This window comes from Strix uralensis, chromosome 4, assembly GCF_047716275.1.
Source record: "Strix uralensis isolate ZFMK-TIS-50842 chromosome 4, bStrUra1, whole genome shotgun sequence".
Classification (NCBI taxonomy): domain Eukaryota; kingdom Metazoa; phylum Chordata; class Aves; order Strigiformes; family Strigidae; genus Strix; species Strix uralensis.
The window spans coordinates 45,322,332-45,349,024 of NC_133975.1; the positions used below are offsets into that span (position 1 = coordinate 45,322,332).

The 26,693-nt window shown below is 37.4% G+C and overlaps 1 protein-coding gene across 6 annotated transcripts in view; it reads left to right on the forward strand.

Annotated features, from left to right (window-relative positions):
- MARCHF1 (membrane associated ring-CH-type finger 1) overlaps positions 1 to 26,693 on the forward strand; it is a 250,495-nt gene that overhangs the window by 211,470 nt on the left and 12,332 nt on the right. For 4 of the 6 annotated variants that reach the window (XM_074866556.1, XM_074866554.1, XM_074866555.1 and 1 more), the window contains 2 exons: positions 216 to 956; positions 12,907 to 13,087. In XM_074866556.1, coding sequence (XP_074722657.1) covers positions 216 to 956; positions 12,907 to 13,087 — 922 coding nt within the window. The remainder of the gene's footprint in view (positions 1 to 215; positions 957 to 12,906; positions 13,088 to 26,693) is intronic. The other 2 variants (XM_074866557.1, XM_074866558.1) reach the window with 1 other exon arrangement.

Genomic DNA, 26,693 nt, shown 5'->3' on the forward strand with positions numbered 1-26,693 from the left:
ATATGCAGCTCTTGCTTCTGCTTAACACTATTCATAATTTACATAGACTTTAGTTTTCTTTTGAACGCTCTTTGGTTTGGTTCTGATTTTGCTTTTCAGTCTCGTGTTTTTCTTTTAAAATTCATGTTCTCATTTTCATCCTTTTTTTGTGATTTTTCTCTTTCCACCCACCCTTACCATTTCCATCCCTTTCCTTTGCTTACTGCTTTGTCTAGATCTACTACCTTGCATGATTTGTCAGAAGATGAGCTTGAACATGCAACCCCTGTCATGGTGCTGACCCCTTCTAATAGGGAGTCTGGTAAGAAACAAGTAAAACGAAGGTTTAGGCGGAAAAGAGAGACTGGAGACAATGGTGAGTATACAGAAAAGCAAGGAAAGGGGAAAGACTGTAAATTGCATCCTGAGCCTGCGAGATCCAGCTGGAATGCATCTGATTCATCATCATCTTCGGATGAGAGTCAGTGGGCTCAGGCTAGGAGGAGAGCAAGAGAAAAGGCCAGAATGCCCAGGAGAGGGAGAAGGAACAATAGATCATGCAGTAACCAGGATGGGTCCTCAAACAATAATGCTGTTGAACTTGTGACCTTGGGGACAATGGGGAGAAAGAAGCAAGAGGTATCTGACCCTGAGAATCCTACTTTAAACCACCGCCGAAGAAGGGTTCCAAGGCTTAAGGAATCACAGTCTTCAGCATCATCTCAGGAAGCAAGGATTTCCTCAAGAAAATGTGGGAAAAGCAAAGGGAAAAGTTACTACAGAGATCATCAGCCTGCGTCTTTCCTTAGACACAATAAAGATTCGAAGGACTGCTTTGCAGAGGCAGGCTCTGGCAGTGATGCTCTGGCAGCCCCAGATAACGGAGCACCTGCTGGGGCAGGGCCCAGTGTGACTGATGCTGTTCAGAAGCCTCCAGTGTTGTATGATGACTGGTCTGATGATTTAGAAGTATGCAGGTTAGTTCTTAACAAGAAAGACTTAACATTCTTAAGAGGAATTTCTCACCGCCGTGGGCTGGGTGCCCTTCTCTTGACTGCTTTCTGTCACTGTTTCTCAGTAATAAACTGCTAGGCAGGCCATAAGAAATAACACAAAAACCTTTGCTACAGAGAAGTTAGTATATCTCAATCTGAAGACATACTTCTCTTATTGTCCTACAAGGGAATCAAATGTTTTTCTTTGCTCCATTTTTCTTCATGAAGATGGACACACTGTGTCCTCTGGCAGAGTATTACTGTGTTTTAAATCTCCAGCCAGAGACAGAGAATAAGGCTGAGTGCCAGATAGCTCAATACAATGGGATATGGAGTTTTTCTTCCTTGGGTAATCAGTTCAAATCCAGCTTTGTCATTTTTCATTGACTTACATGAAATAAATTTATGGTGTCCTCTAGAACTGCAGCAGTTGCAGCAATCTGATGGACAGTGCCTGCAAAACATCCTCTCCAGTTGGGCGTAAGTTGTATGTGACTCTGCGCTGCTGAACACCTCTACGCTGTGAATGTGTAGGGGCTGTTAGTTCTGTACCCATGACAAGGATTGGAATGATACAAAGGATGATTGGGCAGAGTAAGCATTAAAATAAGCTTTGGGAAAGAAAAAGCAACACCAACAGTTCTCTCTAGTTCAGAAGTTCAGGCTTCTGACAGTCTGATACCCTTGGTGTGAAGCATGCAATCAGAAGGTGAGCGTTTTCCCCTGGAAATGAGAGCAAGCTGTCCACTTCTGAGCTAAAGTCCAAATTTGGAGTAGACAGCTGGGTGGACTTGAGTTACTTCATTTAGTGGTAAATGAAAATGCACCATCCCATAAGTTCAACAGAACTGAAACAAGTAGTTTCTGAAACTACTGTAACTTCTGAAACAAGTTTTTTTGTTTGCTTTTTTCCTCCCCAAACTTGTGAGCCAGCACTGACTTTCATTTACAAAGTCTAAATGAGGATCAGGCTTAGTTTCTTGATATGGTAACCCAAAACTTCTCACTTTTGTTTGCTGGGAAGAAATTTGCATGGAAATGTAAACACAGTCAGAATGGAGAAGTTCATGATGCCACATCATGCAGTTTCACAGTATACTTCAATGATCCTAGTTTTAAAAAGAAAAAAGGTGACATGCAAGCATTGTGCTTTTTCACAGCAGGAGAATAAGCCATTACTAATACAGCTAGTGTTACACTTACCAAGCAAGAATGGACATTTCAGTTGTCCAACTATTGTCTGTCATGATAATTTAAGATTCTTCAGAGTAAAGTTCAGCTGTGTTTGTACATAAGCCTGTAATCAGGACCAAGCCCCTGGTTTGGGACCTGTTCACCTTACAGAAATGCAAAGAAACAGCAGCAGTGGTAACCATGTTACATTTTTTAAGCACTTGAAGTATGTCTACATGATAGGATGCAGCGATGTGCACATATAGCTGCCTCAACAACGTCAGAGTTGTCTTAAATTTCTGAACCACCAAGCCTGCATGTATTGAAAATCCAGTGTAGTAGTCACAGTACATATCTAATAGGGCCATTTAATAATTATTAAGAATATGAGCTACCCAAAACCTGAAATAAATTATTTCAGCCTGTGTCTTTATATGGGCTTAACTATACCATGTTAAAAAAAAAAAAAAAAAGAAAAAGAGAAACTAAAGTCAAAGTTTTGCAGTGTCTCATGTAGATTAATCCTAACTGTTGCCTAAATCCTCAAATGCAGACTTTGCTTTCAGATGGAAAGTGGAGTCCAGTCTTCTATCTGTCTTCTCGACCCATTCAATTTTGTTATAATTATTCAGGCACTTTTTGTAAGACTTGGAGCTTGGTTCACGGATGGACATTTTGGATGTGCGTGCATACTTGTCAGCTAGGCTCTTGTTTAGTACAAGAAAGTTGAAAACTTTTGATAGGTATGTGTCTGTAGGCTCACTATCAGTGGAGATGCTCTTTGAACAACCAGAGTTAAACTCAACACAGTTGATAACTTGGCCTGTTGTTCAAAATTTGTCAAGAGAATCATAATTGCATTTTTCTTCATGTCAGGGATAATGCTATTGTTTTGTTGTTGTCATTACTAGGTGTATCATAGTGATGATAATGCATCTAGGAAAAACATTATAAAATGAAAAGCATGTTAATTTTTCATAGCGGTAAGTTGTCTTAATCAGTTTGCAGACAGCTGAAGAAAAAGGAAGACATGTTTTTACTACTGATTCAGTACAGACTGTAGTTTCTGTTTTTCAGGACAGGTCCATGCACTTATTTGGCTCACGATCTGTGGTATATTTTCCTTCAGATTCACAACCTTGCATCTGAAACAAAAAAAAAAAATTACATTTCAATGCAGATGTGCACATATACAGTAACCATTTTTCTGCATGAGAAATAGAAAAGGGAGATTTTTGTCATGTTTATTCTAAGACTGGAATTAACATAGCTGGTTGTGACGTGGAAAATTTGGGTGTTTCTTCAAGCTTTTCATCCTAGGTATTCATATCTTCTAATTGATGTGACAAAACTTGCTGAGAGGAATGGTTCTCACCTAGATGGGATTATGTGGAAATAGCAGAGGAACAGGGATCTTAAACATCTCCTGGTGCTAGTCTTTAAATGTTTGGGTAGTCATTTTTTTTCCTTTACTTCCTCATGAATTACTGGCAGTGGAACGCATTTATATACATGCATAAGGCAGTTTCCTCAATGTGCATTTAGCTGCATGAGTGGGAAAGTGACAGGACACACCCAATTCTAGCATAAGCACATTAGTCAGATAAAGTATAGTACCATGGTGCAATATATGCTTCAGCTAGTCTAATGTAGGCCTTTTAGTCACCTCAAGTGAGACATTTCCCCTTCTATTGTCACTGTTTCTCTGTTTCCAAAGTATTGTAACAGTGACATGGCATCAGTGATGATCTTTATAATCTCTTCCCTGAACATACTCCTGTCTTCTGGAGTCCATTAGAAGGCAAGGTTTCTACTTCTGGGATTAGGGACATCTACATAAATTCTGACCATGCTGAGTTGTTTTGGCACCTATTTTTTTTTTTTTTTTTTTTTTTTGAGATTCACAGAATAGGCTTTCTAAATCATACAGCTGGATTCCCCTTTTCCTAAATTGCCCTGTGTCTGAGATTTTCTTCATATGTACTTTATTCTGGAATTTGCCATGTGGCTTAAGGCACAACCTCAGAAATAGCTTTCTTTGGTCTGCATGAAGGTAATCTCCCTTGAAGGGAAAAGCTAAGTGTGGGACATGATAAAGTGAGTGGATTGTGAGGAGTTAGTCCCATGGATTTGCATGTGGGAATTACTAGGAAAGAAGATTGGTCAGTTGATATTATCACTAGTGTATCATAAGTGCTTCATGTATTGACTCTGAATTAATCTTATGGTATTTTTATTATTTATGATGGGAGAACTGAAAGATATTTTCTGTTAGACTAGTTATAATCTTGGTGTAAAATCTTTTTGTGGTACTGATGCAGTCATTTCGGCAATAACACTGAGCTGTAATTAGCTGAAAGAAATGACACACACTTAAATAAGGTGGTGTTTCTCACTGTGAAAAAAATGTTTATCAGAAGTAGAATTTTGATTTTGTTGAACTCCATGATGAGTCTGTATGCAGTCAGGTAATGGCAGGCCTTCATCTGAGAAGTAAATAAAAGAGTAGGGCTTGCCAGAAGACTGGTAGGAATGGAAAGTAGTAAGGGAGGTGATGAAGTTGATTCATGAAATCTGCAGAATCTACTTGAAGTATAATTTTTTAGAATCAGCTTTAAAACCTAGTGTATTAATTAAAATGTCATTATAGATTTAGGAAAATACTGATATGGGTATTTCTATGTGTTGACACAATCATAGATATGAAAAAATAGTGCACTTGTAGTTTCTCTGTGAAATCAAGTGTTGTAACAGGGTTTCTTTTTTTCATAACTTAGGGGGACCTGCAAAAGTAGTATCTTGCATGAAAATACTTATATCCTGAAATATTCATGTAGAAGAGTGCTCACAAGATCAACAGACAGAAAGCCTCTTGGGAGGAAAGAAGTCCTCATGGACTTGAGGGAAAAAGAGAAAGGTGAACAGAAGATAGTTATATAGGCTCAAATACTACCATTGAAATTTAACACTCATTTAAAATATTTATACTGAAAACATGAAGTTGGATCCAGTAAATAATTTAAACTAGTGCAGAATACATAGGCTTGAAATACCATCCAGAGCCCCTTAAAATCACCAAACACTGGAGGATGCTGAACTTCCAGACTGTACTGTTTGGCTGAAAAGGGTTTTTAACCTGTTTCTCCCTGGGATGTCAGTTCCTTCCTTGGGGTCTCAGGATGATACGTTCCTTCATTAGGAGCCAAATCTCTGAATGTTGTACTGCATGTTGGCTCCTCACCCCTTCCTTTTAAAGAACTGTGACTGCTGCTTCCTGCCCTGTTCAAAGCCTTCTTTTTGCAAGGTGACTTTCTGATAGGAATCTCCTGCTTTTTGAGGAATCTCCTCCTCTGTGTATGGTCTTGTGGTTCATCAGTATTTGAAGCAGTATGAAATCCTGGTTAATTCTGTTCTCCTCCTGATGGTTCAAAGCCCCATCTGTCACCTCCTTAGCCATCTGGCTATTCAGTCTCTTCTGGAAGGTCTCCATGATTCAGAAGCATGCAAGGAGAGCCGAAACAAGGCAAGCATGTCTTTGCTGTGGTTAGGGTCACTTAACTGGGAGGGAACTGAGTCCTGGTTTCTGCTTCTTTCTCTCAAAACCTATTATTATTTTTAATTACAAATAGGTAAAATGGCACCACTTCCTGCTAGAAAGTTGGGTGAGAGGAGACCCTTGGTTTTAAGGGTCCTGTTATTATATACTTACAGCTTGCATATGTTCTGTAGGGAGTTTAGTTACTTAAAGCTTTGACTTTCACTAGGTGGGTGGGAGGAAATCTAAATCCTTTTTTAAGATGCAGTCCCTAGTTCTTTGAACTGTTCAGTGCAGTAAATCTTCTCTGACATGTATCTTGAGTTGCACTGACAGTGCATCTGAGGCAGAAATTGCTTGTAACTCTTTAGATGGTTAGATATCCTATTTATCACCCATAATGGAAGATTAATAGAAGGACAAGAAATGTTGACAAAATAAAAGATTTAGTGTGCTTTTGCTAATGTTGTTTGCTCTTGGGTCTCTTTTAAATTCTGATCACGTTTGCAGAAATCAAGAGAAAGCTTTACCTAGACCGTTATGAAATTCCACTGGTGTGGTGCAACATTTTGAAAATGTTTTTTCCTCTAGTCAGATAAAGACATCTGACTGTATAGAATAATGGAAGGGCACTAGTGACAGGGAAGAGGTATACAAATTGATTATATTCGATATGGAGAATTAATGTGCTTCATTCACACTCTTTTTAAATGGAGAGGAAGACCAATTTGTCATTTAGATTACTTTATGATTTAACAGTGGAAAGAATGGAAAAGAGACTTAAAAAAAAAAAAAGGTCTGCAAAATGAAAGCAAGGGAAACAAGCCATGCTGTAGACTCTTGCAGGGTGAACATATCTAGTGAATTCAACTTTTTTTTCCAAGTGATAAATTATGCAGGAGCAGAGTTTGATACTTCTTTTGTTTCTGTTTATGAATGAGTTAATTATTTGCTGTGAGTTTTTCGTAAAGTTGTTTGCTTTAATCTTAGGTTCTAACTATATAAAAGCACTATAAGCACTTTATAAATTGTCGGAAAGAGAAAATGACCTTTTTTGGACAGGAGAACAGCAAGATTATCAGACAGTAACAACAGCAATTTTGTGCACCCTTTTGCAAACCTGTGGAATTGGTTTCTTGGTCCAATTAAGATAACCTAGGAGCTCATGGTATTTCATGCTGGCAGATAATAATTCTCACAGCCAAAAATTAAAGCCAGGGATTCACTTGGTCCAACATTTTCCAGCTATGCTGTTTTTCCCTGACTAAGGTCCCTTTAGAAATAGTGAGATATAGCAATGATATTTATCCACTGAGCAGGGTAAGAATTTATCTTTGCATAATCATTATGAGTCTGGGTATGCTTTCCAGTGAAGAGCAAGATTTTAACTGCCTTTTCAATAAGTTCTCACCAAAAATAATGTTTTTGGAATAGGCATTATCTTCCTCGAGCATATTTATGTGGAGAAGATATTTCCCCACATTAGGGAGATCTGTTAAAATCATAGAATCACAGAGTAATAGAATGGTATGTATTCCCTTTAAGTGAAAGTAAACTGCAAGATGTATTCCTGGTCCAACCTCAAATCAGTATCAAATCAAAGCAACCCTCACCAAGTTGTGCCTGGTATAGATATCAGGTTTTTAGCACTAGCTGTTTCTTTCAACAGATTTCTACACTTTCACTGCAATGCTTATTAGCATAGACATAGCTGTATAGCACCTAGGAATATTAGAGAACAATACAGTTTTTACATAATTATGTAATTTATAGTCCTTAAACATTATCATACATCATTATCAGTATATTCCCCCATATACACTTCAGCTTTGAAAGCCTCAGAGACATTCCCCTAGGTTGTACATTTGTTAATGAGGGTAAAATTTGACCTGGTATATTTTTAAGGAAGTCTGTGAAAGCTATCTGTGATACATTACTGTAGCTAAACCCTTTGTCTATATGTAATGGCCAAAAATCCTTGAAAATTTTATTAGGTACTGAGATGCAGTGCCAATCTCAAATACGGGATCCACTGAGAGAGTTCTGGTGATGCAGAATTACTGCAAACTCTTTTCCACCAGTGCTGATTCTAATGACAAGTCTCTTCTGTGACTTGAAGCACAGGCAGGGACATGCTGATTCATTCTTTTCCTTAATCACCTTTCTTTGACAAAAGTAATTTATGGAAATCAGCTGTACAGATACTGTCATAGAGGAGCGCTTGCCAACTGAGTAGGGGTAGACCACCAAGTTTATAACGCACACAAGAATCCTGCAGAATAAGTGCATTTTCTACTTCACTACAGCAGCATAGGTTGGTCTATTTTCTTAATTACCGAAGAGTAAAGTGAATTAGTGAGAGTCAGGTTAGGATAGCTGCTGGTTTTCCAATGAGGGTAGAGATTAGCAGCTATTCTCTTTAATGAGAGTAAAATTGTTACCTTGCATGTGAAGGAAAAGCTACAAACCTGTTGGAATCTACCTGTATCTCTTGCAATAAGCAGCTCAGATGGTGACTAACCATCTAGATTGTAATTTTGGTTGCTATGATTTTGCCAAACTAAACCACTGTCAGGAAAAACCTGAAAATTTTCCATGTGAACTCCTTGCTTCATACTGATTTTAGTTGACCTTTTAAACTGAGATTATCTAAGAAAAGTTTGTCTGTGTAGAAAAAAAAATATATCTTAATTTGATGAGACATGAAGGACAGTCATCCAGGATAGCTCTGGCTGTTTTTCTGAAAATCAGCCTAAATCCAATTAGCATATGAATGTCTACAAACTGTAGCCATCTTGTTTGACACTTCCCTTCCTGCCTTCTAACTTTTGCAATGAACAGGACCAGGGAAAACAAGGGAAAACAGTTCATAGTCATGAAATTAAAGACAGTGCAACAATACCACATTCTGAAGATGCCTTACTTCTGAGTGCTTAGTTTAGCATGATCTCATGATTTTAATCTGATAAGAAAAGTTTCTCGTTTATATATCTTTGGTGTCAATATGCCTTTCAGTGGAGATGGTATACCTTGAACTACTGGCAACTTAACTTACTCATTTTGCATAGTCATTATGGTACAAAGTTTAAGATGTCACGTACAATTTTTCAATGAATCAGTGCATTATTTGTGAGTTTTTCAGCATCATTTGAACATGTCTCAAATTCAATTAAAATTTTGAACAAAAAGAAATAGTGAAAAATAATTCTAAAATGTTCTCAGTAAACTTCTTTAACTTTTCATTTTTACATAATTCTCTAAAAATTTTCTAAATTGAACTATTCTGTTTCTGTTGAGAATTTTTTTTTTTGTAAGGAACATACAAGAAATTTGAAACAATTTTTATATGAATTATGCAAAATCTCACACAAAGACTAATTTTGTTTACCGTTTAGCATTTTTGATTTTTTTCCTGAAAAATATTTTTTCTTTTTGCTAATTTATTGCATTATAAGTGAACCAGCTAGTTAAGAACATCCTTTAAAGAATTTTTATGGATTTTTGTCTGATATGTGCACAGCGTTGGCATAAATTTCTCTGCTTGGTACATCTGTGTGCTGAAGGTTGTAGAAACAGTTCTGTGCTAGAGAAATATGTGCTGGGTAATTAAAATACTGGCATATAAAGCAAAACTTAAGCATAAGAATGACCTCACTGTTAGAGTATTATTTCATAAAGTTCCACAGGGAGCTTTCTTTAAAGAAAAATAAACATTTTGTGATCTCAGTATGTAAAGATATGTCTTTAGGTGTCTATTACACACACACACACACAAAAATTGTATATGTGAATCAGAAGATCATCTAACAGCTTGTGTATGCTGTGTTGTCTGGTGTACACATGATTTATAGAGCAAAAGCTCCTTTGGAACCTTGTACTCATCTTTTCCCCTAGACAAGCAAGGACCTGTTCCTAGGCAGGAATCTTTAAAGCAGTAAGCTGTCAAACCTACAAAAAAATAAAAAAAAAAAGGCTCAATTTGTGACTATAAAGGGACTCTAGCTAAAAGGATTTGGTCAAATAGCTGACTTCCTCCCCTCCATTTCCAGATAGTCAGAAGTATTGCTCTATAATGAAGGCCATTTATCTACTAAAGGACTAGAAAGCTGAGAAAAGCTGAGTATGTAAATTCTGTAGGTGTGTCTGAGCATCTGAAGCTACAGCTATTAACCATGATCAGTGCTGTACTACAACTTGTAAATAAATCAGTACAGATTTAGCAATTTACTTTTCTTTATAGTGGAGAGTGTGGGTTTTTTAATTCAACTCATTTCTAAAGTATATAAGCAAATTTTACTCTCAGGATAAGTTCAGCGCTGTAAGTAGTCTGATGGGTGAAAATTTTTAACAGTTGTGATCATGTGAAAACAGGAAACTAAAATGGAAGTTCTCTGCTTCCAACTTGGTTTAGATACAGTTCAGGTCAGTCTATGCTTTGTATCCCTACCTCAGTTCTGTTTGCATAACATATTTTTCAAATTCATTATTTACAATTTAGTTTCTATAGTTTGTGATAATTATGATGTACATGATAGCTAAATACAGCAAAGGGAAAGACACACAAAATTCTGATTCAGTACTAATGGCTGAGCAAGATATTGCAAGTTATCTGCCCCAAGTCTTTAAAAGATATTTAAGCAGTTATCCAACAGTCTGTTTCAATAACTCTCAGGCACCCACGTATCTTTAAAGGCTGTGATTGTGAGTTTAGATATTTCTAAATTTCTTTTAAGCTAGTTTCTTCTGGCTAAACAAATAATGAAGAGTTAAATTGCACCAAAGAGCATTCAAGCTAATGAAAACTATGCCTTTGGTTATTTTCTTTGACTTTAATTCCATTTGAAGTTTTTTTTTATTCTCATTGCATATTTCATGCTTATAAAGCTACAAGAGGCCATTCGATTTAGTTCAAGCTTCCGTATAATGTAATTTCCTAACGTCACCCTGTTATTTATACATTTAGCTTGTAACTTCTGTACAACAAAAGCTCAAATAAAATGTATAATTCATAAAGTGTTTTTATGTAAGAATATTTCTACTAAAGAATACTTCTATTCATTTCAGATTTGCAGTGTCACTTTATTTGAAGATCCCAGTGGAGTTTTAGTCTTGTATTTTAGCTCTTAAAATAATTTTAAACAATTCTGGCAGTAGTAGAAAAAAGGCTCTTGGGTACATAGCTTAGTTGTCTAGTTTCTAAATAGTTTAAATGCTAAGCCTGTAAAATAAATTATGTATAGCTTGAATTTAAATGAACAAAGAATACTAGTTTTCCTTTGGGAAATAGCTTTAATTTAAAAAGAAAATGATGTTTTTTATGTAACTCTCAACTGGGAATGCATTTGTTAGCAAAATAGCTATTCGGTGTTTTGAAAATTTAGTTCTGCATAAGCTACAGGCTCAATAAGAAGTCAGCATATAGCCAGTTTCTCTTTAAGAACTAAGCCACTGATGCACCTATCTTGGCTTGGTTAGTAAAGAAAAGACTGTAAATTGAGTTCTTGTAAAATGTGTCTCAGAAAATGAATGTGTGCAAGATGGAAGTTGTGGGTATTTTCTTCTCCCCTCCACTCCCATGGGGTATAAGATGCTGCAGGGGCACCGCTGCAGACACCGAAACCTGGCTTTTGTGTACCAGGTTTTTGGAGCTTCATTTTTTTGCTGGATTTTTTTGGTCTCTTTCTTTCAATATATCCAACAAAGCAGTTTTGTTCTGCTTTCCCATTATTGTAGATTCATTTTCTCATGGCTCTAGGCTACACCATGGAAGAATACTGAAGCTGCTGGTTTTGATCCATCAACTTAGATGTTGAAATTTCCTCCTCCCCCTCTTTGTAGGCTTGGCAGCCTCAGTGCTGTGCTATAGCCAGTCTTTCACAGGGTGTCTTTGGCAGGCTGCCTCCTGATGCAGTCCAGGTGCTCCTGCCCTATGAAGAAGGTTGCCCTTCTTCCCTAACCTGTCCGGTAGGAAGACAACCCCACCGCAGGGCCCTCCCCAGTCCTTTTCCTGCCCCAGGAGCGGTGTGGCCACAACTTTCTGCATAAAGGGGTGAGTTATTCCTCAGACATGTTCAGACTCTTCTGCACGCACATATCTGAGGTTGCTTTTCCTAAGTACTAAGTTTCTAAGCGCTAAGTTTCATTTGTGTGACACCAGGATCTGTTCTGTGGTTGCTACTTCTCTATTTTGAAATAACATTTCTCAGACTTCAGCTTCCCCCCCCCCCCCCCCCCCACATGCCAGTTTGACACTTAGGACATTCATTAGGGCTTGGGTGCTTTGTTGTGTTTTTCTGTGGTGGGAATGGGAGGGATTACTCTTTGTTGAGGTGAGCCTCCTTAACTTTAGGTGTTTGATTAAGCCTTCCACTCACTGTAGAGCTTTCTCTGCCTTCACAGAGATGCTGGCCAATAAAGCTGTCATTGATTTCGATGGGTAAATGTTTTCCTGATATGATCAAGAGTCTGTTTGGAAGAGGGGAAGATCACCAAGACATTTGGACACATGTCACAGAAGAAAACCACCAGACTGTGATGTTAGGACACTGATCACTTTACGTAAAACCACAATGTGAAAAGCTCTGTATCCCATTACAAAGTACAACAGTTCTGGGACCAACCCCTATCTTAGGATATGCTTACAGCTGTAGTTTTTGTTTTCCCAGATAATGCAGCTATCTGAAAAAAGAGGAAAGACTATGACTTTTTAAAACCTGCCTCCTAAAAAGGGGGTTGTGTGTGTGTGTATATGCTGTGCCATACGCATGACTCCAGAGTACTCAAAACTGTTCTCTAATCCTTTTAACTGTGTAACTCCAAAGAGGTATCTAAACTTTTTGTACTGCATATTTTCAGCTTGGGTTAGATTCTGCTAACATTGAGTATTTTATCGGTATTACAGACCAAGAACTATTCCACTTTTAGAAAGAGCGCTGGTATTTGTCTTAAAGGTTTTGCCATGCATAAAAGGGGAAAAAGTGTTATTTCTATTGATTCACCTTCAGATCACGTAGCAAATTCAAAGAGGAATAACTAAGCGAAGAGAAATTACTAAATGGCAGAAGGGAACAAGGAATATGTTCCTGGGCCTAAATCTGAAAGGTCATATACCTGGCATCTTATGAATGTCAAGTCTGAAAAAGAAAAAACAGTGTAAATAAACCAGTGCCTTTGCATTGTTGCTCGGCAAGTTCCCTCACTAGCTCTTGCTGTCCTTCCTGTCAGGATCTGTCACTGTGAGGGAGATGATGAAAGTCCCCTCATCACACCATGTCGCTGCACAGGGACCCTGCGCTTTGTTCATCAAGCCTGCCTGCACCAGTGGATTAAGAGCTCAGACACACGCTGTTGTGAACTCTGCAAGTACGACTTTATAATGGAGACCAAGCTCAAACCTCTTCGGAAGGTATGCTGCTTTTGAATTTAATTATCCTCAAGTGTCAAATGGCCAAAATGGCTGTGCAAAGTACTGGCACAATTAAAGAAACATCTGCCTGCCCAAAATGGCTGTGTGTGTACTGTTTTTAAATCAGTCCCACTCATTTTATTTCTATATTTAAGTTAGTTAATTTACAGCAGTAGAGGATTTTGACTAAAGACTCTCTTTCAGCACACAGACAATATAAACTCACAAATAATAGCTTTTTGTATTTAGATTTTTTATCTTCAGCTTTTTGCTATTGGCTCGTCTGCCTATATTTAAACGAGAAAGAAATCTTACTCATCAGGTTTTGCTCCTGAATAACACAGGCCAGTTCACTCAGTAATTTTAACACTGAGCCCATAACTTCTGGTTGAGAATGTTGCTTATGCCAATGTGGAGACAGCAATTATGAAGTAACACAGTCAATCAATTTAGCTGCATCTGTCCTGTTACACTTGTGAGCAAATTAATCACTCGTACATTAAGATTAGTTAATGGAATCTAAACTACAGGGCAACCTTGCATCCTGTAAGTCAAAAGTATGTTATCTGCGCTCATCTGTTTTCCAGGACAAATCAAGTTAATGGTACACAGGTTGTCAGTATGGGGAAGGTGAAGAGTTTGTTAAATGTGGGTTTTGTTTTCTGAGTGTCTTTGTTTTCTGAGTGAATCATTTCTCCTCTAATTTTTCTCTAAAAATGCTCTCATCCTTTTTGGGTTTTGTTCTATCTTTGAAGTTTGAGTCAGTCTAGAACAGGGCAAGTTTTGATTTAAAATAAATTTCAATGTGAGAGCCCTTGAAAAACATGTAGAAACTATTAGCTTGTAACTACTATATGCATACATAGTAGTGTTTTGATGGCAAAAAACATTTTGTTATTGTCAGCCTTGCACAGGTTAGGAACAGTTCAGAGAAAGGAGAGCAAATGGAATTCCTTCTCACTTTGCATCCAGAGAGATTTTCTAGTGAGTCTCTGATGATAAACCACTTCTGAAGAGAGAATCTGGACTGATTTGACAGGCAAAGCTTGTGATAGCAAAGGACGCAGTTCTCAAGTGCCAGGTAGATCTTGCCAGGTAGACTGGAAATCGAAACAGATGTAAAACCTGATGGCTAAAATCTTAATTATATTGACTTAGGTTTTAGTAATTGCAGATAAATTTTAACTACTGTGACAGGAAGGAGATAATCATATAAAAACCCCTGCCTGTAGCATATCTTTTGGGGATTTTTTCTGTATATATGTTTCTATTTTCAACACAAATTGCTTTAACCTTCCATCTAACAAGTACACTTGCAACAGCCGCTTTCCCCAAGAGAATATACAGGTACCAGTATTTTTAACAAAAGCCTTTTTCTGATTGTGTTAGATAACAGAGCATCTTTTAAAAAATCTATAGTATCCAAGGAAAAAAGGAATGAAAAATGTGCATAACTGTTGATATCAGAAGTAGGCACTTTTAGCTCTGTGTGTGTGGTCATTGCTGCCCTCTCCCCCTTTCATTTTTTTAATTGAAAGAAATTAATGGAATACTGCCAGATTTAGAGTGGTAATGTAATTCTCACAAGTCTGTCATTTCTTAATTGAATGATTACCACCTTATTCAGCTTATCATCGGTTCTCAGGTATGTTTTGATTTCTGACGTAGGAAAAGTTAGCCTCTTCTTTCAGACAGGATATTTTTGTTTCTGCTCAAAGCAGTATTCAAATGTAATTTATCTCCCTGGCAGTAAATGCTGGCAGATGCTTTCTTATAATTTGCACTCCTTTCAGAAACCAAAACTAAAGTTTCCAAAAATGTCAAAGTTAAAATGAGTTATCATTTTCTCATTTATAGCATTCAACTGTGACACCCTTCATATGTTATATTAACCTAATTATATCATCCCTAATAAGCGTATGCACTATCATTGCCATCGTTCACAAATTTATGAAACACTAAACAGTTTATGAGAAGCTGTTTTGTAAACCAAGAATTTTTGATAGCTGTAGCAAAGATGAGTAAGGGAGAAAAGAGTGATCATCAAGAGACCTGCCAAGTAAGTACAGCTGACTGGTAACTTTCCACTCAAACATCTTTTGTAGACATCACTGAAAGTGCTGTTTTGTCAAAACCTGTATATTCTTCCAAAGTGGAAAGTTCCTATAAAACACTGTCAAATTTCTTGCAAGCTTTTATGGAGCCCAGAACTTCAGCTGTGGGGAATTCCCTAGGAGTCCATGTTTTCAGAAGATGACATGAAGATTGGTTACCAGAGACCAAAGTGCTGTGGGACAGGCAGCTCCTAAAGCTTGAAGCTCTCCAGAATCCTGTCTGCTTGATGCAGGATCCAAAAAGCACTGCAGACTCGGTTTTCCAGACCTTGAGAGCTTTAGCTTTTGCTAAGGCTTGGCTATGTAATAGACCCTGAGAGCCTTTAATCTCCAGCGCTAAATCTAGTCTGGCAGCAGTGATTTAAAATTTCACAAATCTCTGGAATTCTCTGGTTGTAACGGCAAGGACATTATGAGCAATGGTAGTCATATCTGAAAACGATGCAATTCTTGTCAGCTTTGCCCTGTGCTGAGTGGAAACAGCAAAATTGACCAAAAAAAAAGATTTATTTTGCTAATAAACTTTGAGGAATTCTGAAAACAGATTTGATTTCAGTGTTTCCTGAACAAAAGTTGCAACAGAAGAGTACCTTTTCAGTTCCATAAGAAACTCATTTAGTTAAAAAAAAAAAAAAAAGAAATTATTTCCCCTAAAGTGAAAGTTTCTGGCCAGCTCCAGAAGATGCCATTTCCATGGCCATTAGACCTGGATTTGAAATGGCATTCTACAAGTGAAAGGGTCACATCTCTCAACAAATTTTGACTTCTAATCTCTACCTTATTCATTATGTGAGATTCTGAAGTTTGGTTCTTCGATGTGCATTGCTTCATTATGATGAATTTTATCATAATACCTTTGTAACATTCCAACCGCTGGTCTCCTGAAGGGAGAAAATTACAGACCACAGAACTTAATTATAGGTATCTATAATTTTGTTTTTGCAGTATCACAAAAGCAGAATTTAAATATAAAACAAACTATTTGATTCAACTGGTGAATTACCATCTTTATTTATGCCTCAGCCTTTCATGCATTCGCAATGTTTTCTAACAGGTTTTTTTATGAAAGTCTAGGGTTTTATAGCAAAATCATGTTTGAATATTGTGTCGTACAGCTGTTAGCACCCGTAAGTGACAATGTGCAGCATACTAAGTTAACATAAATCAAGATACCTCTATTAAATCAATAGGCTTGGGCCAATATGCAACAGTTATTTAATTACAGAATCCCTGAAAGTACCAGACATCAAATAAAACTTATTTTAATAATTTTAGTGAGTCTTTGCATTGAACTAATCCTTTTAAGCATTGATCAACAGGCATTGCAAGTGTTTCATACATTTGAGCAGGTCTAATTAGTTAGCTAAATATAAATTTAGATATTAAACATTGAGCATTACTTAGTGTGTCTGTTTTATTTCTTGTGGTCTCTATTATGTCTATCTATGGTTATAAATAATACAGTTGCATTTGTAGCTTTACCTTTCAGCATTTGCAATCCATAATGCAGAATTTCTCATTTATAAAGTGACTTTATTTACCATGGAAGGAATTGGAGAGTGGCAAGAAGCTTGTGTGAGTTGCTTATTGCACTCTCTCAGGTAATAGCTTCATCCTGAGAAGACCACTTCTTTCAAAAGGATGTAATCCTGGTAAAGTAGCACTGCATTTTGTAACTCAAATTTGGTGTTTGAAGCGTAGTAGAAATAGGAACTGAATGAAAATACTGTGAGTATGAAATGGATTAAAGTGTCAAATTAAAAGGCACTTAAAATGCAGAAATGTATTCAAATGGAGATACCTCCACAGTGTCTTGCTCTACTTCAAAATACTTTTCATATTTAAATTTTGCTGTCCATTTAAGATGTCTGGTATGTGATGAGATGCTATACTTTGATGCATTATCTCAGCAGATTATTCTGTGGTGTTGGATATATCTATTTTCTCTCCTGATTTTATCTTTGAAATAATTTACAAATAATGTCTTACTGATGTGAGGGATAAGCAATATTGCACATTGTTACCATGTAGTTACACTTGGTCCATCACTAAGGAAGGGTGAGTCAATTTTTTGTTTAGGGAAGCATTATGTACCAGTTGAGGTTGATTGTCTTTCTGATAGAAAGCGTATCTGAATTCATCCCTATTAAAAATAGAAGATTGGGAGTGTTTTTTTACGACAGAGTGATATGTTTTTGTTAAATTAAACAGAAGCAAAGCCAATCTTAAAATACTGATAATGAAAGAAACTTGATCTTCTTATTTTGAATGTGTACATATATCTTCTAAGTGTTTACTCCTCTTGTATTCTGTATGTGCATATATGATATATAGCACTTTTAAATGTGCTACAAGGTGCCTCTTCTGGTTTTAAACCCTTGAACTCTGTGGAACTTCTCATGTACCTAGCTGCTGTCATTAGAGGAGAAGGAAGGAATGCTCTCTCTCTGCTTGGTATCATTTATTTTGTAAATAACCAGATTGCAATAAGAATGATAAAATGCCCATGCCAGTTTTAACTCCCATACAGGATTCAAAGGTTTAAGTCCCAGTTGGAGATACATGGTTCACGACTGCCCAGAGCAGGGTAATTAGGTCCTGGAGAGGAGTTATGGAACTGACTAACTCAAATTTCTGTAGAAAGCAAAACCTAGTTCAAGCATATCAGTGTCCCTTTGCAGTTGGATTAGTGATTAACTGGTTAAATTGGTTTGGGTAAGATTTCAACTGTTTGGTATGATGCTGATTTAACTATTGGCTCAAAAGCAAATATTTAGTTTTACTACAGGAGGTTAAAGATACCCTGTTTGCAACAAGACCATTGGATCAGTAGGAGCTGTGTGACCAATTAAGATGTAGGGTTTAAGCCAGCAGACAACTTGTGGGTAATGCCCAGCTGTAAGACAGAGAAATCAGCAATTCCACAGGCTCCTTAAAAAAAAGGTGTATCACCTATGGAAGCAACTGAAGAAAATCAGAATACTGCTTAGAGAGCTATGATAGGCAAAAGGAAAGTCTAAAGTGAATCTTTAAGTTCCATTACTCTTCCAGACTTTGTGTTTCATGCTGGTGCAGGGACATATCTGCTTCTTTTCCCCCTGTTGGAGTTAAAACTGCATAGGGTGCCTTTTCTTACAAAACAGTCGCCACCTGCACTACTCTAAATCCAGCTGTTAGAGCTCTTAGCTAATGTGAGAGAGTGCCAGATTCAGCTCCCTTCTCTGTGCTCAATGCAGTCCTATAAAGAGAGTAAATCTTAAAAAATATGACTGCCTGGATGAATTAATTCATAACTGGATACTTTGTGGATAAATCTATTTGATAAAATTCGGTAGTGTGATAAATTCAGTGATGGCAAAATATGTTAAGGGTGTTGATTTATTTTTCGTTCAATGCTGGCTGGATAATTTGTATTTACTTTCCTTATTTAAGAATAAGGCAATCACTGCCAAAAATGATATAGTCTGCAGAGACATCTTTGTGAAATCCTGCTATGAAAGCAAAAGTGGTCACCATTAGAAACCACTTCTGCCAGAGTAGAGTCTCAGAACCAGAAGTGACCTGCAGAGTCTCCCAGGAGAAAAAAGAAACTTTGAGCACTCATTACTGTATCGCTTACTGTTTACATCTTATTGCCCTGTGCTGTGAAGTATGAACCAGCTGGCTTTTTCGTCAGTTTTCTAATAAGGCTTATGATAAGAAGTGATAGCTAATATTGCATAGGTCAGGTAACATTGACTTGCTGTGGGATTAGTTCCGTTTTAACCCAATTTAGTGAATACTTTTCAGTCCTTAACATGGAATAAGATCCTACATTTCCTTTTGATTTCTTGTGCAGCTACACAGTGTCGTCAAGGCAACCTGCTCCAGTGTTTTCTTTCTTCCAGTAAACTGTCTCAAAACATCGCTAGCCTCAAATCATTTCTTGTAATATGTGGGGTCAGACACTTCACCAGTATGCACAAAGGCACAAAGCTATTACTTTCTTATTGGCTATCATGTCATTACAGTGAATAACTTTTTGCTCGAGGGAGAATGTGTATATTAAAGCTTTTAAAGTAAAAATAGTTCTATAGCATTTATATGCTATTGTGATGCCTTGAGGATGTAAGGGGCTACTTTGTTCAGACAGTAGTATTCCTAATTTTTGAGAAAGAGTAATAGAGCATTACTGCTAATTTATCTGTATACAGATAGCACGCTGTATTTTGCAGAGTAATGTTGTCTTGCATTTTGTGCCATAACAAGAATAATAGATCTTAGCTTTCTCATAGTGATAGAATTTGGGTTAGCTTTCCACCTCCATATTTCTTTCTCTTCCATTCAACACAGCTTTTATTCACACAGCTGTTCCAGTTCCCATGGACTTCTGATGAGAGATTCTGACCTCTTGTGCCTCATACCTTGAAACCATCATAACATACCCTTAGGCTGGCAAAAAGCCTCCTTACTGTGATACTTTGCTGGGACACCAGAATCCTTCCTGGAGGCGGAACAAGATGTTTATATTGTTATTGCTTAGAACTTTAATTCTTTTAAGAAACAACAAAAAAATCTTATACCAGAAAATGAAATGAAAACTCCTCTTCTAATTAGCTGCTAGTAAGCAAATTGGCTACTTCTGCTGCTCAGTAGCATTTGCAAAAGCAAAGGGAATTCAGGAGGTTGTCCGGCTCTGGCCATTAGTGGTGTTATCCACTATTGCACAGAACCATAAACATGAGCTCTGGGATATACAAATCCTTCTGTGATTTCTGAGGCTGAAATAAACAGTTTGGTCTGAGCTGTTTTACAGATGCAACTTGCATCAAAGGTTTTCACTTCCATTTTACTTAGAAGGTCCTACCCATCCTGCAGTTCATCAGCCTCTCACTTATTTTTTAAGAACTTGGGGTCTCCTTTTCATTTTTTATTTCAGCCCTTTCAGTGTTCCGTTGCACAGCTTGGCCTCATCAATAGTTATAACAGAGGAGGGGCTGGGTAGCTGAAGCATTGAAAATAATTAAGCGAATCTTTTGATACTGGCTTTACAACTAAAGAAAATGTAAAGGGAATGGTACCCTGACACAAAATATATAGCTAGTAATATAAAATTTAAAGAGCATAGTCAACCCAAGCATTGACCTAAAGCAGTCATCGTTATTCATGGACTTTTGTCAAAACGCCATTTTTACAGTTTAATTTTGAAGCTAGGGATTTTACCAGCTCTAATGGGAGTGGGCTTCTATTCATTATTTGATTAATGTATGTATTAATCTCTCACATAAATAACACATACAATTTTATAGTGGTTATTTGCCTCAAATTTATTTTGCCTGGCACCTATTGATATGAGGATGATCTGAACTGTGTTTTAGTTCACAGGCTGATGCACGCTTGCTGGTGGAACACATGCAAAAAATGTCTTCTCTTGAGCACAGAGATGTTCTTTTCAACATAGCAAAATGGTATTTGATCTAAAACATAATCAAATGGGATAATTATAATTTTTTTAAGTTTTATGATTTTTAGTGTTAATTTAATTTTATTCCTGTATCATGTTATTAAAATGACTGGGGGGGGGGGGGGGGGGGGGGGAAGGAACTTTTTCTCCAGGATATATTCAGATCTTTATTCATCTGCTCCAATTTGTATGTGGCAAAATTCAAACGTATGGCATTTTTGGAGGTCTTTCAGAATGAATAGCTTCCCTCAGCTCTTTGCCAGAGCACTAAACTGTAGTTTTGTGTTAATCACTGTAGCCTTTCCTCAGCACAAGTTTCCTCTATTTAATTTTTATTTAATTGGATCAAAAGAGTCTCTCTCTTGTGGGAATATTAAAAGACAGAGAAGGTTATTGTAGCTATTCATTGGGAAATCAGTATTCTTGCTAAAGTCATACTTGTAGATAATGAAGGAAGTCAGCTCTTTTTTTTAAATCTTGGTTATATGGCAATTCAGACATATGCATATACACTGTATATATAGTTGCAAAAAGAAGATATGTCTAGATATGTTTAAACGACAATGTATATAAAAATATCAGGGGTTTGCCATACAAGAACATTTAAACCAAGCCACATCTTTGTAACAATTCAGACTGATTTGGTTAAGGGAAGCTCACACGCTATACAGTGTAGGTCAGTTGCTCTTACAACTTCAGGAGAAAATAATGGCCATATAAAAAGAACGAGTGTTCAGGTTCTATTAATTTGGGAGGGGTGGGGAGAAGAATTTGTAAGGCCATCTTTGATCTATAAAAGTGAAGAGTAGAAAATGAGATAAAAATACCACTTTGTTCAGTGACATTCAGATATGGCTGTTTTCCATTTCCAGTCAATTGTACTCCTTTTTTTGTAAGACTCCTTAGCATGCAAAGGTACCTTCGTGCCCTTCTTTTCTCTGCTTGCTGCTATACTTCTCTCCATTCCTGTTACAAGGCATGATGCTGAAGGGCCTTGGGCTCTAGCGATGTAATACACGCTTCTGTAGGCCAGGTTGCACAGCAAGTTCTCCAGGTAAATGGCTTTAGGATTTTATTCTGTAAGATACAAATTAGAACTCTAAGAAAGTTTACATTTTTAAATTACTAATTTTTACATATTTAAATTACTAATTTATCAAATGGAAGAATCAAGGACATGATCGGTAAACAAAAAAGACCAAGCACATTTAGTACAAGGCAGTAATCAGAATTTTTATACTTGTACTAGTCTAAGAGAAGGCAAACTTAGGTGAAAAATATTTTCTAGGTGGAAAGTGGAATAACTAATATTCTGTTGTAACTCCTAGAGAAGACTCTGTACATCACTTAAAACTACAGCTAAATAAACAGAAAGTATATTTGTTGATTTAGCTTTTCAGGTGTCACCAGTTTTATTTCATCAGCTCTAATTTCAAAATGCATGTTTCAAGGTACTTCTCAGCAGGCTAGACAATTTGATATTGAGGAAATTAAGCAGTGTGATGAATACTGAAGAGAAGGTGATTCAAGTAAAGACTTTCTAACAAAACTGTGATCATATATTATAACTATGTCTTAGGTGCCTAAGGGAATAGTTCTTCAGAGAAATTTCACTTTAATTAGACAGGACTAAAGAACATGGAGAGGCATACAAGACTATGGAATGGGATGTTGATCTCCAGCATGTTGCTATATCCATCTTTCTCTCTAACTTCTTTTCTTTTCCTATTTCTACCATGCTATACCAGCCTTCAGTCCACATCCATCACACTATTTAAGACCAAAATACACTAAGATGTGCAAAGGGAACCCATGCTACTTGGTGTTCAAAGACAGAGACTCTGGCACAGGCTGTTGAGAGGTGGTTTGTTATGGCTGCTGTAGTGAGGAAGGACTCATGATTGCTTTGACACTGGCACCATCCATCTCAAATCCAGCATTGAGCATGTGTCATGGCTGCTCTTGTATCACCCATAGAGTACGTACTGCAAAATGCAGCACCCCTGCCTGCTTTGGTTGGAAAAGCTTAACTGGCCTTGCAGCAAAATCATGATCTGTGCTTTGTGGTATGGTAGATTGATTCACTGATTCTTTTTTTTAATGTTTTCTTATGTGCTGATGTTGTTTGAGGGCTGGACTGTGATTTAAAGGCATTTGCTACTGGGTGACTGGATGAAAATGTCATGCCTTCAATTAGGTGTGCTGCTCTTTTGGAAAGACAGAGTAGACGAAGGTGGGAGATGACTAGCTGCAAAGAGAATAAATGTGACACACAAACTAGATCCTTTCGGTAGATAGAATTATTGTAGAAATATTGTAAGTAGAGCAGCTAATGGTAGCATCTGCTTCCGTTCTTAACTGAGATAAAAGTTAGTGGAGACATAGATTCTATCCCTTTTTTCCTTTCTTCTTTATAAAGGCATATGCCCAGGCACCTAAAGTAAATCTTTTCTAGAGTTCTAGATGTGTGCCTCTTGTTCTTAGTACCAGACATTCCCCATAGTTTTGCATTATGGTGATAGTTCACTCCTGATTTTACCTGAAGTTTATCTGTCAGGATTATCTTTTTAGATGTGGTAGCTGAAGCGTACTGTGCTAGGAGATAATGATCCTTTCCTTACATAGTTTACAAGGCAAGAAAAGAAACAGCAATTGTAAAAGAGAAGCTCATAATAGTACCGAAGGCTGATTATGTAGACCTCTATTGAACAAAGAGTTGGTTACTGTTGTTTCTGCATTCAAAGAGGGTGCTTGGAAAGTAAACGCTTTGTAGAGTACTTTTACATTCTATATATTGATGTAAAATAATTTCTAGCAGATGGGAGCTAGGAAGAAGCTCCAAATATGGAGAGATTATGCTATAATTACTTGCCACAGGGTTTCTTGCATGTTTCTCTAAAGCATCTGCTGTTGGCCTCTGTCCGAGACAAAGCATTGGATGAGAGGGACATGAGGTCTGGCTATTCCTGTATTTCCAAAGCATAGCATTTTTATGTTTAACCTGTGTTGGGATGATTAGAATGCGGGTACTGAAGTTTTTCTAGTTGGTAAATGACAAATATTCTCAATAGTACTTCCAGACTGCAAAAACAGCTACTTCATTTTAGAAATAATCTTCTCAAATTACTTAATACCCCTATTCTACACTTTTTAAGGGTCTGCTAATAGATGACATATACTGCTAAAAATTGTATAAGTTTGTGAAGAGTGCATACTGATTATATCACTCAAGTCCAGTTCCTTTAACTGTCACTTAAAAAAAGAAATATAGTGTTGTCTTGGTTTTGATAAAACTGAATTATTAGTTCTTTGCAGATGATAATCTTAAAGTGTATCAAAGTGAGATTTTTCATTATGTAGTTCTTTTATTACTCTAAGCATGCATATCACACATAAAAGTGAAGTATAGTATATTTGTTTTTAGAAATGCACCCATTTCTGGTTCAGTTTTAAACTTTTAATAGCTGTTTTAAATACACCATTCATTTGAATTCCAGCCAGTTTAGTGTCACCTAGGGATAGAAATAGATTTTAGGTAAACTTCAGACAGGTTTGCCAGAGAAGGATTTGTACCAGTTCATCTAATGAGCTAACTAGATCAAGGTCAGGTTGTGCATAGATATGGCTGCATGATGCACCATACGACATGGGATTTTAAAAATTTATTTTATTTTTGTGTTCAGTAGGGATCTAATTCTGGTCTTCTATTCTTGATACTTACAAGAGTTTCTTCTCTGGGATGTATCTTTTGACAAAAGGCAAATGACAAATACGGTTTCTGTGTTTTCTGTGAACCTACTCAGTTCTTCCTCTCTGAACGTGCTCTGGATGTGTTTGGGGAAAAGAACACAGAGGAGGTGTATTCTTGGCCCAAACCCATCTCTTTTCAACCATCAGACCTGGCACATTCTGTTGGACTGTATGAGAGGCACTTCTCATCTTAGAGCAGGATGCAGTGAGGCATGCTTTGTCCTTCTTTAAGATGCAGTCCCCCAGGCACAGGCTGTAACCACATGTTGTTTAGATGGCACAGAGTGTCCCAAAATGCTTTTATTCAAATTACAAGGTTTGAAGTCTCATCTTTCTTCAACACTTCAAATCTGCACGAGGCTATTTTGTTCTCCCAATGTGTGGAGCCCCGTTGTCTTTTATTACTATTATTTCTTCCTCCTCCACCCACTGCACAAATTCCGTTCCTGCAAACTACCATTGCAGCTGCTTTCCTCCAGCTGCTAGGTTGATGGTAGTGAACAGTTAGCCGTGGAGCCTGAGCCAATTAGTACTGCAACAAGTGACCAGAAAACCCTCCCTAACCCACAGAAAATAAATAACTCTGAGCTACATGTTCAGACTACTGACATATCTTCACTGCTCAGCTCACTTCATCATACACTGCTCTAGCTCTTAAGAGCTTTTTTCAAAAGTGCTGGCTAGATCCTTCAGGCCTGGTTTAAGATAAGAAAGATGGGGTTTTTTTCTGTGTAGTCCTAGTCTGTGTGCAGAGTACAGTTTCTACAACAGCCCCTAGTAAATAGCCTTCATTTTGCGGGCATGATTATTTCAAGATAGAGGTTGTCTCAAAGTCTTTCTTTAGATTGTAGAAAGAATTCAGAAAATGTTGCATAACGACTTTAGCTCTAGGTGAGAGCAGAAGGAAGTCCTTCCAGCTGCAGGTGCTATTTACATTACATTCATTGTCATTTTTTTACTAAATGAAGGATAGGGAGAAAAATGTCAGAATGGGAAAAATTAGCAATGTCATGCCCATACCAGATTCCCCTGTCATGCCTCCTTACAGGCAATTTTTAAAAATAGGGTTCCTAAAAATACCCAGGAGTTAAAAAGTCCAAGCATTCATAGCATGTTGCAAAGCAGCCCATTAACTTCACCTTCCATTTGGCATCCTCAGTGATGAGCCCCTGCAGGAGGGAGACCTTCGGTTTGTAAAGGTGTGAATCTGCAAACCTGCAGTAGATACAGAGTTGCTTCTCAGGAAATCTCTGTAGACAAAATTTTGTGACCAGTGTGACAGAAGGTTACCACTACCAGGAGGCAACATGTGGACACAAAATGGCAGATGGGGACAGGCAGACAGTAAATCTACACTCTGAAGGTGGGGAAAAGAAACAGAGGCAGCAAAGTTTGCAGAGTGCAATTCTGTGGTGTGGTAACAGCTTTTGTGTGAGCAGTGTGAAGCTTTTGGTTCTGCATTGGGCCTCATGAAACCACTTTGCAGAAAGCTTAATGTATGGGAGGGAATTAGAATTGCAGATTTACTTCTGTCTATAAGAAGAGAGGCTGTATTGGGATCTCTAGGATATGAAGCAGCATCCCCACATCCTCAGACAATCTGTTTACATAGGATATTAAAAAACATCCATTTGTTGTATATTGATTAACCAAGTTTTTATTAGAAGTGACATGCAGGGAGGCAAATTTTGGTCCTTCAAAATATCAGGGATTTTCTCAGACTATGTTACAGGAAAGGGAAGTGGTTGGCTACACATGATTTAGATGTTCCCCGTGAGTAAGCTATTAATTTTTTTTTTTTTTTCCCCCAGAAGACTCATGACTACATTCTGTAGTTGCAAAAGTGGGTTATGAAATCAGTAACCAAATAAGTTTCAGAGCAAGATAGTCTTTAAGAAATGAAACCAAAACAGGAGGTAGAAACCTAGAACAGGGTATAGTTTTACAGCTGCCACTTTCAAGATTATTACAAACTTCTCTGTCAGTAAAGCATAGGAATTCAGGCTGAGGTGCACGTCGTGTTTTAGAAGTAGCTGTAAGTAGTGGTTGGGGTGGGAGGGGTGTTTCTGATCACATTTAAAATTCAGCTTCTTTCCTTTGACAGTTCATTCTGTCTTCTTGGTAGGAACCTCTGAAGCAGGTAGTGTCCTACCACCCTCCAGTGGTTTGCAGAGCACAGTGCAAGTAATGATCAGAAAGCTTATTCAGAAAATAAAAAGAGGGCTGGGGATATTTCAAGCTTTCTTCTCGGGATACGTACTGGTTATGGATTTGTTTGGCGACTTGTGTAAAAGGCCTT